The sequence below is a fragment of the Pogona vitticeps genome, chromosome 11 (assembly GCF_051106095.1).
Source record: "Pogona vitticeps strain Pit_001003342236 chromosome 11, PviZW2.1, whole genome shotgun sequence".
Lineage (NCBI taxonomy): Eukaryota > Metazoa > Chordata > Lepidosauria > Squamata > Agamidae > Pogona > Pogona vitticeps.
Genome location: NC_135793.1, coordinates 25,089,422 through 25,103,550, shown reverse-complemented (window position 1 = coordinate 25,103,550; position 14,129 = coordinate 25,089,422). Strand labels below are relative to the sequence as shown.

General features: G+C 45.0%; 1 protein-coding gene across 4 annotated transcripts in view; it reads right to left on the bottom strand.

Annotated features, from left to right (window-relative positions):
- Window positions 1-1,093: 1,093 nt before the first annotated feature.
- LRCH2 (leucine rich repeats and calponin homology domain containing 2) overlaps window positions 1,094-14,129 on the bottom strand; it is a 39,485-nt gene continuing 26,449 nt past the window's right edge. For 2 of the 4 annotated variants that reach the window (XM_072981309.2, XM_020795838.3), the window contains 9 exons: window positions 13,890-13,938; window positions 12,708-12,824; window positions 11,145-11,189; window positions 9,328-9,378; window positions 8,432-8,489; window positions 7,506-7,615; window positions 6,815-6,952; window positions 6,484-6,561; window positions 1,094-5,896 (listed from right to left, as the gene is read on the bottom strand). In XM_072981309.2, the coding sequence (XP_072837410.2) occupies window positions 5,777-5,896; window positions 6,484-6,561; window positions 6,815-6,952; window positions 7,506-7,615; window positions 8,432-8,489; window positions 9,328-9,378; window positions 11,145-11,189; window positions 12,708-12,824; window positions 13,890-13,938 (766 nt within the window). In that variant the 3' untranslated portion in view covers window positions 1,094-5,776. The remainder of the gene's footprint in view (window positions 5,897-6,483; window positions 6,562-6,814; window positions 6,953-7,505; window positions 7,616-8,431; window positions 8,490-9,327; window positions 9,379-11,144; window positions 11,190-12,707; window positions 12,825-13,889; window positions 13,939-14,129) is intronic. The other 2 variants (XM_072981310.2, XM_072981312.2) reach the window with 1 other exon arrangement.

The window sequence follows — 14,129 nt, the reverse complement described above, 5'->3', positions numbered from 1 at the left end:
GCTGCATTTCGTGAGAACATGAGAAAAGGCCTTCTCTGGTGCTGCTCGTCCCCCCCCCCACAGGGCTGTGGAAATCCCTCCTCCCACAGAAGGCTGGCCTGCCCCCCCCCTTCGTGATCCATCCACAGACAGGCAAAGGCTTGCTTTTCAGACAGGCTTTCACACAATGGCTCGCCACCCAACGGTGGGCTTTTTATGTTGTCTTACCCTCTTTTGGTTTTTATATTGCTTGTTCTAAAGTGCCTAGGGTCCTTTTTGAGAAGAAAGGCGGGGCATAAATATTTTCCATTTCTGTTAAACCAGAGGAAACTACTTGGAGGTAAGATGAAAGAAGGCGGATGGTTGGTCTATGGCTGTGTTACTGCCCTGACAGAAAAACATCCTGGCAAAAGGCGTTTCATTTCTTTAACCTTCTGTCCTGCCTCCTGTAAACAGAACAATCAATAGAGCAAGATGGATAAAATGTCAAAGAGAAGCTTGGTCTTGGCTGGAACTCCACTTTTAAGAGCGCCATGCGGGGAGAGTGTAATTCATTAGTCCTTTTTGACGAGCTCGAGATGTGATGGGGCCAGGTACAGCTTTCTTGGCTGAATCAACCAGGCCACAAAGCTTTCAAGATGGCTTTAACAAAACCACTGCTCCGAGGAGGCAAGTCACGCCAGGTACCTCTCCTCTAGGGACCTTCAGGACATGACCATTGGAAATGGGGAACATGGGTTTTTTTCTCTTGGACAGAAACAAGAGGAGGGTGTAAACCCGGAAGACGATTTCCCAGCACATACGATTTACTGGAGATGAAATCGTTGGCTGCCATTTAAAATCATCTTTCACATACCTTGAAAGTTGTCAAATATGCTGGAAACACTCTTTTGATTCGCATGGTCCCATTTCACTTCCAGAGGAATAGCAACCATGGGAAGCTGAGAGGAGAATGTTATATAAAACATGTAGTTTACATACTGTGTCAGATTTTGCTTCTGCGGGATGTACAACGTTACTTTAAAAAAAGAAAGAAAGAGAAGACTCGCTGTTAGTCAACTGGCCCTAAGCAGCGGCGCCAGAACGTTACAACTGGAATTAGTCCACACAAGAATTAGGAAAGAGACTGCATTTTATACATAGAATTATGTACATTGGTTTTGGACATGAAGGTCTCTTTCATGCAGATTTCAATAGAAAACTATGTACAGAAGAAAACTAAACAGCAAGACTGTTCTCAATAAACACACATTTGTTGGAAGCTCCAGCAAAAAAGGAGTCCTGAAAAAAGGATTAAAGAGTCATATAATACAAGAAGGTGGGAAGGGAGCAGTTTACAGAACAGGAAATAGTAGAGTGAAGTAAAATGCAGTGTCAAATAGATATGGCATTATATGTACACATACATATACATACACACATACACACACACACTAAAATGTCAAGTCCCTGGTTGCCCACGGTCTGGTTATTTTCTGAACTGCTGAAGTTGTATCCTGCTTTGCACACAATTATATGAAAGCGGTTGTGTTAATTTGGCTACAGGTTTTGAATTCGTTCCAAAAGAGAGAAAATAACTGAATACTGTCCAAGGTATATGGGCAAAAAGCTGACGAGAGTCTAAGGGTGCAGAAGACAATGGCAGGTGTGTGTGCTACCTGCTCGGCCATGTAACTGACCGCCCAACAGGCAGCCTAGCCTGCAAAAGGAGGGAACTGCTAAGTACCGCTACTCTTCCATATGCCATGAAATCCCTCAGGATCCTGGCCGGGGTCAGTTACAAACCACCACGCAACCAACCAACCACACTTGCTTTGTCTTGCTTCTACAGATCACACAAGAGTCTGTGCCTTCTCCCCTCCACCACATTGCCATCCAGCCTCCCTATCCTTTTCCAAAGCGTGCAGCGCTCAGTAAATGGCAGAACTCTTCTTCTGTAATGTAATTCTTACTTCACTGCCAACAGGTTTCAAAGAAACAGAACACAACGATGCCTGGAATGCGTTACACACAGCAAATGTCTTTGTATGAACTGGACTTAGGATGCAGTTCACGTTGCCCCTTGCCAACCCTTTATGGCTGTCAGTCTGGTGGAAAAGCATCTTCCACCACAAATAAGCAATGCCTGAACCTCTGAAGAATCTCGTACATACGAGGTAGATACTCTCTGCACAAACGAGTTCCTGGACCCATATATGTGTAGAGGAAAACTGGCTGTTTAAAATCACTACTAGGAGAATGATCAAATCTGTGTTCTGCAAACAGAAAAGTAGATTGATCTAAGAACTGCTTAGTGCTAGATGACTCTTTTAAAAACAAACACACACACGAAGAAATTTATAAACAACCTTCAAATTACACAGCTGATACCCTTTCCCCTTTCCCAAAAGAGGTGGGTTCTTCAGTTCCACAGCCTTCCACATACGACTAATTTTTAAAACACGGGATGTCCTTCCACTTCATTTAAAAGGAAGAAAATATGATAAACACTTAGACATTTTAAAAAAGAACATTCCAAATAAAGGAACAATAAACAGGTCTCACCATAAAAAAGGAGATTATTTTCATACACTTTTAAGTTAACAAAACATAGTAGTTGCATTTTAATGCAGAATGAATTAGGACACAAGACATTTACAGGACACACGGCCACATGGCGCTCCTGCTTTCCTATACAATACCAAAGACGTTAGAAAATGGAAGAAGTTTTGTCCAAATACGTTGTGCTGTGTGCTTATGGATGTGCTGTTTGCACTGCACCAGAGGAGATGGAGAAAAATGCAGCAAAGCAACCCATCAACCCCCTCCTTTGCAGATTCCTCTACACAATCCTAACTTAGTTTAATGGCAATATTTAAGACTGCACTGAAAACGAGAGAGAGAGAGAATGTTTCTTGAAAAAGAATCCCTCTCCTATACACCCACACCCACAATGCAAAGCCAATCAAACCATTTGGGATGAAGAAAACCCAAAAAAGATGGCATGGCACGGCGTTTAGCAGGAAGAGAAGTATTAGGGGTGAGAAGGCTGTGATGTACCCTTTGCCAAGCTGACACCCTACAGATCTTCCAGACTTCAACTCCCATTAGCCTAGGAGCAGGGCCAAGGATCAAGAGTGCTGGGAGATGTAGTGCCAATCTCTGCAGGCCACAGGACTGGAGAAGGCTGCCCCTAGCAAGTAACAATTCTTTTCAGCTCTTTAAAGTCTCTAAGGATTAACCAAAGGTCTTTAACAACCCATGTTTGTGTTCTTTGTAAGATCACTCAACAGAAGGACCTAACAGGATCTCTTCATCTTGGCACTTAGCTCAACAGGCACCAGGTGCCTTGGCACACACTTGTTGCAAACAGAGCTGAAGTGATTTCTGCAACTTTCCAAGGGCACACAGGAAGTCAACAGGTCTTCTTGCAAAGACAGGCAGAAATCTAGACAAAAATAACGATCCTTTGTTGCAACAAAGGGAAATGAAGTTTAGGAACACTGACCTCACCTAAAACCATGCTCCACTTCGTACAATTTAGTGTGTTTTTCCTTTGGTGAAAGACAAGGACCCACAACACAAAATCAACCCGAAACATGAAAAAAACCCCACAAAAAACACAGTATATTCAATGTTCAACTCTGCATATTCGTGGCAAACAAACCTGTTCAGAAGTCCCCTACCACCCTAAAGTATACTAGTCACCCCGCCCTGCAAACATAATCAAATGGCAATAGTGTGTTACAGCAGTCAAAAGCTCTCTAGGCAACAGCAGGTCCAAAGGAGTTCCTTTGTCATCTGGGAAAGGAGGGAGAATTTGGCTTAATGCAAAGAAACAGGCAGTGGAGGAAATGAAAGTGAGCTCAAAGGGCGAGGTCATCGGCCTTCTTCCTACAATCCTCACCACAAGGAAGAGCAAAGAAGCAGCCGGCTGACTTGACCGGTCCCCAAGGGTCCCAAGAGTCAGCATGCAGTGGAACTGAAGAAATCATGGCCAATCCCAAGTGGACCCGCAATCACAGTTCGGTGTCACTGTGGGCTTGCCGCACCAGCTGCTGGGGTTCCCGGGGGGGGGGGGGGGCTGGGGAGGTTGCGCATCACAGAGAAAGGCCTTCTTTGCCTTCCCCATGGGGCCGGACAGGGTGGCAGTGCTCGGGAGGCTGTGTTAACCCTCCCACATCCTGATTTGCACCCAGCATTTAGGGAAAGGAGGCCGGGCTGGTAAGGCATGGCAGGGAGCAACAAACTCCCTCCTGGCACCCCATGAGTTGCAGCCGAGGATCCCTGAAACTGCAGTGCAGAGGAAACAGCTCAATGCTTTCGATGTGCGAACTTAGCCAATGACACTGTAAATATGGCAAAACAGGACTACTTTAGCCTCGGTTTCACTACTCTATGGCTAATAATAATAATAATAATAATAATAATAATAATAATAATAATAATAATAATAATAATAATAATAATAAAAACAGGAAAGTGAAGTCAGGAGCAAGATGTAAAATCCTGACAGTCACAATTATAAACCTGAGATTTATTTATTTTTTTGGCAGTTTTACTCCAACATCCTTAACTCATAAGCTTCTGTTATGACTCTCACTTAAATTCACTCTATACATCACTGTTCTTCCAGACAAAGAAAATATTTTTTTTTAAAAAAAGAGACATCTGTTGTCCAACCACACTTTAAAAAGTGATTAGGTATCAAATTAAATATGATAAATAAAAGCATATTTACATTGTGTTTTTTTCCTAAAAATCAAACCTAATAAATTCAAACTGTGCAAACTGAAGAACATCCAACACACAAGATGTTAGTCTTTTAAACTTCACATATTACCAACCTTACAAAAAAACCCTAATATTTAAAAATATGCATTTGTATCTATTGAGTCATAAAGGAATTGCAAAAATGTTTAAGACTAGTAAAAGAGTTGTCCATTACACAGGCACTTCACATGTAAACAATCTACAGTACAACTGAAAAAAAAATATTTTGGCACCAACCTAGAATACTGAAAAAACCCACACGGCTTGTCCTTATACTGTATACTATTCTGCCGTTGTCACCACATACTCAGCTATAATATGGAGATGGCACAGGAGTTAAGAAGTGCAAGAAATTAAGTGTACAAACTTGGGGAAAGTGGGAAAAAGTTAGCTACATGATCAATCATCCAGATTTTGCCACAATGTTGTAGTGTTTCTTTTTCTTTCCAAACGTACATAAAATGATACGAATTTAGCTTTCGGGGAAATCTAACTTAAGACCTTTACAGACGACATTTTGAGTGTGTCTCACTGCACACATCCTAAAGCTGTACTGTGCATGAAAGAGAGAGAGAGAGAGAGAAGGAGGCATGGTTTTCAAGACGTCTGCATTGCCGTCACGGAACGGACCCCTCATAAGGGATCCTCTGCCCTCCCGGCATCACTAAAGTGACCTCTTCGTCTCTCCTTATAAAACGTGTGCTGCAAACTTAGGAGAAAGCTGAACACAGTACAGTGCAGGGGGAAAAAAGTGGTTTTTGTTTTTTGGAAAATAAAAGACGACATCATGAAAGATTAATGGGAGAACTGAGAAGGCATACGACCTGGGAAGAGAGACTGATGTTCTCAAAATCTCTTATGGCTCTGAGTTAAATAAGCAAGCAGGACAATCTGTTACATGACGTTAATGTCCACAGTTAAGGCTCAGTCTGAAATATCTGGCCTGTGACCACGTCTGATGGCTTGGGGTGTTCTTGGGAGAGAGCTGGACTGGCTGGGATCGGTCGAGAGGGCCCGCACGCCTGGGCCGTCAGAGAGAGTTCTGTCACAGGCAGGAAAGCTGCGAGGCTTTCGAGGAAGGTATCTCAAGAAGAGCCTGCACGGTAAGTCCAACTTTGACAAGGCCCCTCTCTTCCAAAATATGGTGGGGCAGGCAAAGTTTTTCCTGGGAAAGGAAAGGATTTTTAGTCTTTCGGGGCAACGAGCATCCCCATCCTCACAGTTACAACCCTCCCCTGCTCCCCCTGAGTGGGAGTGCAAGAGGGTGGGCCTGGGGGACAAGCAACTACCCACGAGCTGCTGCAGTTTACCTTAACCACATGCTGCTGCTGCCGCCGTGGCTGTTGATTTGACTTACAGACCGCCCCCTCGAGGGCTCAAGGGCACTCGGGAGTGGTTTCCAACATAATTGTACAAGCAACCCATTGAACACAACTGGGCCGTTTTCTGCAAACAGGAGCCCCTCGGCATTACCATGCTCTGAAGAAACGCTGGGGAAAATTGCAGCCCTTCTGATGACACTGGGCTGACATGAGTGATAACGACAATTTTCCTTCCTTTGACCCTTCACTAATTCCCATGGCAGGGAGCAGGGTGGCAATAGCAGCTTAGAGCGCACTCTCTTCCTCTGAAAATGGCCTCTCGTGCTCCTTCATGCCAAAACTGAAGAGGCCTTCCATTACTTATCGGGTTCTGCAAGACTATGCTAGCCTTACTGGCCACTATGGTTAGAAAGATATTTTAGCAGCTTACCTGCGGGACACCCAGTTTTTTACAAGCATCGAGGAAGTTTTCCACATTTCTTCGGCATTTGGCCATACTGAGTTTAGGCTGTCAAAGAGATACAGAGGCTGGCTGTTATTACTCAAGTTTAACCACCCCCCCCCCCAAAAAAAAACAACCTTGAAATTTATGATATAATTTTCACAACAGTAGGAGGTCTCTGTCGACAGGAGAAGCACAGCTTGAAACTGTCAGTGAAAAAGGGTTGCCCTCTTGATTTCCATAATGGGATGAGACTTAATGTAATGCCCTGTGTCAAGGAACGCAACGGATCTGCCTTGCCAAGAGGCCGCCTACTCACCACAGCTGGTGATGGGACGTGAATACTGGCAACAGATCGCGGTCTTATGTGATTGGCCAAATGACACAGGACCACCCCATCCATTAAGGCCGCCCCAATGTCATCAGGCAGGCTGACCTTCAGCCGTGACTCCAGGTTCTATTAGGTTCAAAGAGAAAGCATACAAGCAAGATAATGTTCATGGTAACTGTAGTTTAAAAGGGGAACCATTTCATATTTTTGTATGTGTAACTTTTCTCTCTCCCCCCCCCCCCCAATTTCTATAAGGCTACCTTACTGAGCTATGATGTGGCCCCAAGCAGCATATTAAGCTCTGGCAGAACCCATTTGATGGTTGTTCCAGAACTGGGCTACAAGATTTTGCAGGTTCTACCAAGCCGATCAGCCTTCATCTATAGCTCCTGCAGCGAGCAAACGTGTTGGCAATTTGATTCTGCCCCAGATAAATATCAAGAGGGTTCTCAGCAGAAGGAGGGCCACTAGCTGACAAACGGATTGCCACTACAATGCATGGAATATTTGCCATCTGCATTGGTGGAAAGACTACCAGTGTCAATGGGGCCACAAATCTTCACAATATAAATTAACTAGACATATTTGAACAGGGAACACGACACAAATATTACTTTGCAAAAAAAAAAGAGGAAGTTTCCTTGCCCTCCTGAATCCATTTTAGACAGAAGAAAATTACATTGCGCAGCAGCTTTATCTGCTCTCTCTCTTCCCTCAAGTGCTCCATTTTCCTTCTCATGGTGAATCCAGGGTCTGCAGTGCTATAATCTTGACGAGAACGACCAAAAGCTGTGAATTGAAGAGGGAACGTTTGAAGGGTCTTTTGAAAAAAGGACGACGGCTCAGCTCACAAGGATCACTTCTGCCAACGCAAAAGGGCAAGTATCTCATCTTGTGATAAATCTTATGCAAGACTACTTTTCCACTGGAAATGCTGAAGACAATGAGAGACACACTCCAGAACTAAGTTATGAGCCCTCCCTCTCCTCCCGTCAAGCATAAGAAACGGGTGCTCAAAGGTGCATATAACCATCCTCAGGCCTTTTCATCTTATGAATGCACACATCTGGAACAGCTCCCTGTGACCTACAGTTTAAAACACCCACCTCTCATCTATTCACTGTCAGAGAGCCCTTTGGAATGCCTTAATTAGCCGTTTTAATTTCTGTGATACTATTGTGGGTAACTTCAAAGCATTTTCCAAACTCTGCATATTCTTTACTAAACCAACATGTCTGCATTAAGTCTCGGCAGAGCAAGTGGCAATCACCTGCCTCTCCGATCCTTCGCTTACAGATGTTTTGAAAATTAATAGTCTCTTAGAGCAACCCAGGTGCTCTCAGACTGCAGTTCCCAGAAGCCTTTGCCACCCACTGTCAGTGTTTCTGGGAACTGCAGTCCAAGAACACCTGGGTAGCCCAAGGGTTGGGAACCACTGTTTTTGAGCTTTTTGAGAATTTCAACCCATATGATCAGCTAGCAGAGGCTCATTCCTCTTTCATCAAGAAACCATTTCCCTTTGTAACCAAAACTCCACCTCTACTACTTCCTATTCCTCTATTGTCTCCAAGCTGAGAAAGTCTGGACCATGGAATAATGTCTCACCTGATCTGGGTTTAAGTCCAAAAGGGCCATGAGAATTGCCATCCATCCTCTCATAATCCTGAGGGAGGGAGAGAAAAGGGGAAATGTTAGATCATCACATAGGACAGCTGCAAATGTGCAGAGGCTTCTTTGCTTGTGACGAGTGCCAACTTCCTGACAATAAAGGGAAACTGCTCTCAGCTGCCACTTGTATTTCTGCCACATGCGGAGTCATCACACAACTGGCGTGCAACAGGGAATATGAGCAACAACTAATCAAATAGCAGGAATTCCGCAATGTGAACTGCACCACTGTACTTACACTGGCAGAAACAAGCAGTAGGACTCTGGCCTCTAGTATCTGGAGAGGTGTGAGAGAAAGACCTGCAAACCTATGTCTGCCTTCTAGGTATGAACAGGCAACCTCGGGACCCTTTCTCCCTCCAAGCTTGCCTACTTGGGTGAGTCCCAAGAGGGGAACAGGCGCCTGGACAGAAGAAAGACTTCCTGAGAAGCATACCTTCCACCTGAAAGGAATCGCCAGGAATGGAGTATTTGAGTTTTCGCCCAGGGAGACTGTGTGCCAAGGGAACAACATTGCTTCTTGGGAAAGTGGAAGCAGGCATCGCCTTAAATATTTTTCTTCAAAAATCTGTTTTACCACACTTCTTAGTAATTAAGTGACCTTCTTAAATTGGTAGCAGCCTGGACCTATTTTTCTGGCTTCTTCTGGCATACACCGTAACAAATGTGCAATATATGCACGGGCATTTTTCAGAAGAACTACAGCTGTGCAGCCTTCTCCAGTTTCACATTCAACAGATGACATGTCTCAGATGAGGTCCACGCAGCCACGTCAATGGCTAGAAATACAGGCACAAACAAGCACACCCACGCGCACACAGAGTTCCTTGTACCTCGGATGACACAGGAGACTGTGGAGACACATTAGCATGATCACTGTCTTGCTAAAAAGAAACCAAAAAAGAAAAAGAAATTATAAGATGAAAGCACGGTTTTAAATGAAAATCTGGCATGAGAGTATGAATCAGCATGCACACACATGTATTGTTGTCTTATGCACAGCCACAGCCACAGGACTAAAAGGATGGAGACATAAGGTACACCAGAAGATGCCCGGGTTCAACAAACGGAACAGGGAATGGTCTAGAAAGCACACGCCTCTTGATCTAGTGAAGACAGTGAAGAGTCCTGTGACACCTTAAACACCAACAAGGGTTTGCTTTTTGGCATAAATTTGGACCGCAGATCGCATCTTCAGCCCCGGGAAGCTTATTCCAAGAAGGACATGTTAGTCTTCAAGGTGTCACAAGAACCTGTGCTGTTTTTGCTGCCTCAGCTTCTCTCTTTGGGGGGGGGGGGGGAGATATTTTAGCAAAAGCAGAACACTTTGCTGCTTAAATACTTTCAACGCCAATTTGTCAGTACACATGAAACCCAGCAAAACCATCTGCAAGGGTGGACAGGATTCAGCCGGTCAGGCAAAGAAGGTAATATACATTAAGGTAACAACAGAGGCTCCAAGTATGCTCTGGTTACTTGAGTGCTGGACTGTGGCCAACGCCTAGACAGCTACTGCTGCCTTTAAAGGATCAAATACAGAACTTCACTTTTGATTCAAAAACCTTTTTTAAGTGCCAGTTTTCTCTTCTAATCTTTCCGACCCAATTAAAACTGAGATATCCAGGATATATTTTAGCCTTAGGGAACGGGGGCAATGCTAACATGATTAAGAACTAGATGTTTTTCTGGGAGCTGCAGCAATTCTGAAGTAGGCTATGTCTTGACTCCCTACCATTTTTAAACCATTTAAAAATAGACATTTCCTTTATATATTTACATTTCAGCTCTATCTCACCTCCAAAGAGCTTAAGGCTGCCTACTGAGCTGTCCTCCTCTCCACTTTGTCCTGACGATAAGCTTGTGAGGTAGGTTAGCCTGAGAGGATATGGGCATCTCTCCAGGATGCCTCAAGGCTACAAAGGTCTTTGAATGAGAGGCTCCCGAGTCCTGGTCCATTCATCTTCAACTACTGTTATCACACCAGGTCTCAGTTTTGAGGCCAGAGGCTGCCAGTGCAGTGAAGGTCTAGTTCCCCATGTCATACTACCATCCCAGAATGCCTCTGGAAAAGATTCAGAGTTCCTCGGCCAAGTTAGAAATCTGCATTTAAAAGGGAGCAGGTCGGAGAGGGATCCCCAATTCCTGACTACAGTGGAACCACTCATTCCCAAACCACTCCAGGGTTCCCAACTGCTCCAGAGACTGGCCCTGACAGACTCGCCATGAGCAAGTGGGGCAGGAAATAGACCGGCAGTGCTGGTTAACCTCTAGTTCACTCAATCTGCAATATAGACCTTAAGTGGTGCCGTGTGTGCGTGTGCGTGTGCGTGTGTGTGCGTGCGTGTGTGTGTGTGCGCGCGCGTCTCCGTCCATGAACTGGCCAAAAATTCCTCAACTGAAAGATGTCTGTGTTTGCTTCTCTTAAGGTGCCGTTCCAAACAGCCGGGCCCCAACCTCTCAGAGGCTGAACACCAGCAGACGCCACAGAAACCAAAGACAAAGGCCGACTGTACAGCAGTGACAAGCAGCCTCGACAGCATCCCTGTGGCTCAGAAACGGTAGGGTGCAAGTCTATAGCAGGATTGCTATCGAGGCTTAGTTCAAACGGTCAGTTAAATGGATAACAGTTTTAAAGTATTGGCTTCCCTACCTCATCATTTTCATTTCCGCTTGAACTCTTCCGAGAAGACTTGTACTGAAAAGCAAACAATTTTTGCTTTAAACTTTCAGAAGCAGCATTTCTTTTATACGAAGCAGAATCCCAGAAACTGCTTTGGACCTTACCAGAAACACTGTCTGGTTAGTACTGAGAAAATCATTATTTTAATTGAAATAAACACATTCTGGCATTCTTTTCTCGGCTTATCATTCCTTATTGTATAATATAACTGCTGCATTCTGCTGATTCCAACATATGGCAACCCTTTTTAAGATATTCTAGGTAGAGTACTCAAAAGTCCCTTCTTCTGAGGGTATGTGTGTGTATACCCTTGGACTGTGCAGCTGCCTTACGGTTACACAGGTTGCTTTTTCTCCCTGTAAGCACAGTGGGGAATTTGGCTTCTGAGCCAGATGCCTAGCACACGGAGCTCGTGTTATAAGGGTGCTTTTACTGCAATCTGGAATTTATGTTTCAGTGTTCAGTTCTCTTGATTCTCAGAAACCCCATTCCCTTCAACCCCCCCTCTTGCTCCTGCTTTTTTACTCAGCAGGCTTATTTCAGCTTGAACTATTTGCTGCTTCAGTACTGCTCCCATCTTTCATTTTTAAAAAACAGGATCTGGCATCAGCCACTGCTGTTAAAAATCAGCCTGTTAAGACTATTCTTGTACCATCTGCTCAGATAAAATGGGAAAATGTCACTGAATTAACACTATACCTATTTCCAGAGTAGCAGGTTTTGCATTCTGAGGTGCACGTACATAGGAAATTTAGGAAAATAAGGTATGAACACTGCAGCCTTTTTAGATCACCTTAACTAAGCGAGATGACAAAGACTGGAAGAATAATTTGATCACTGAATGGCTTTACGTCCCTGCAAGGGAATTGCTACTTAATGGATTCAGGATCTCTGATAACAATCCGAGACTTGGAACACAGAGATAATTCTTCCTTGCAAGCATGCATGCAAGGCCTGGAGGCTGCTGCGCGAGGGCTGGAGAAACACAGGGTAGCCCACCCTGGCCTTGTCCCCCCAAGGCCGACACAGATCAGAAGCACCAGTCTGCCTCTCAGGCAGCAAAGTGCAAACCTCACAGGCTGGCCAGGGAAGGAGCAAACTCCTGTTTGCTCTCCTCCCCCCTCCCTCCTCATCTCTACCTGACTCCAAGCCTGCAGACAGGGATCATCTGCCTTAAGAGGCGCACCACACTTGGGAAACTGCTGAGGTATTTTGGTGAAACTGAATAATTAGTTCCTGGTGCTCACAACAAAAGCAGCCTTCACAGGTACCAAGTTAACATACAAACAGAGTCAGGTACACGTTCTAGTGCAGTATTTCAGAGCACTACAGGCATCAATGTAACTTCAAGGTATGCAGAGTATAAATAATCAGTGTAACTGTAACGAAATAAGCTATCTTTCACTTTACTGTAACTTTCCCACTCACATCTGAAGAGCAAGACCAATCCTATACTAAGAGAATGTGCCTTTATAAAACCATGACCACCACCACCATCTTCAGAGTGATTCAGTGTCTATCATCAGAACATACCTTGAAATATTCTCTTCTGATCTGCTTGCTTCGCCTCCTCTCCTCATTCTGCCAGATAACGGGCTGCACATCTGGCCAGTGCTGCTCGTCTGGATGGTCCTTCTGATACTCCAGCGACTGAAGTGGGAAAGAGGTCACTTGAGCAAGCCCAGCCAGGCACACCCCGCGTGTTCACTGCAGTTTAGCCTTTGTTATTCCCCTGCATTACAGTCCGCATTTAGGGCTCACGAAACCTACAAATCTGAACTATGATGAGCTTTATGCACTTCCAGTCAAAAATGTGGGTTTCGTTTAGAATCGGGGAGCTGCTGCTTTGTCAGTGTAGAGGCAATTCATTAAGGCTTTGAAACCCAACTCTTTGTCCCAGCTAGAGTAGCCTCAATCTGTCTGTGCAGCGTGCACATGTGTTGACCTAACATGTCCCATTCATTCATTTAATCGGTATTATTCTACCTGGGACTGAACAGGATCCTGTCTGTTGCCCCAGACTACCAATAAGACGTTTGACTATGTATACAATCAGCCTGTCAAGAGAGGCATGCAAACCAGTTAAAAACCGAAAAAGCAGGGCTGGGGTGCTCAGAGACAGCCCAAGCTCTCACACCACATCAGGTGGGGAGCAAAGGGTCCCCTCCATCAGTGTTGCCATCACCCTAGAGAGGAAAGCAAACTTACAAACACACACACCCCTATGCACACGCCAGAGGCAGCAGCACTGCCTCCACATCCTTCCACACACCACTGCTAGAGAAGGAAGACATGCGCAGCCCAGCAGAAGAACCTCTTTCAACCAAGGGCTGCCTTCTTTTCTCTTTCAAGCTGGCTTCAAGATGTGCCTTCCAAGCCAAAAAAGGCAGGTGGCACAGATAAATTGTTAGGTATTCTTTTCTCTTTTTTTAAAGCAGGCTCTGATTCTAGCCTACTGTTGTGCTGCTCTGCCTGCATTTTCCTTCTTCGGCCATGGAGTGCAGGGTTAAGGGTGTGGAAGCACTGACTGCTGTTTCCAGCCATGAGGTCACATGCCTCTCCCTCCAAGGCTGGGTAGCAGAGAACCACCCGCCAAAGCAAAGGGAGAGCTTTTGGGGCAGCAGCCACAGGCAGAGAAAGGCACGGAGCTGCAGCCTCCTTCGCTGGGTATGGCAAGCCTCTCACTAGGCCAACGCTGGTCTCTCTGTGCCTTACCTGCCAGCTATACGGCGACGATGGAGAGTGTGCTTCATCGGCTGAAAGGCTAAATGCAAAACACGTGTTAATTACATTGGGGATCTTCCCGTCACAAGTGGCATTCAAAACCAAGGTGGGCAACTTCAAAATGCAAACAAGGACAGCAGGAAACAAGGCAAAGGGCTCGCCCAGTGCCAGCTCACACCAAAGAAATGCTAGTATACTAAGTGATAATTAATCATAGCCTCTGTTAAAGAA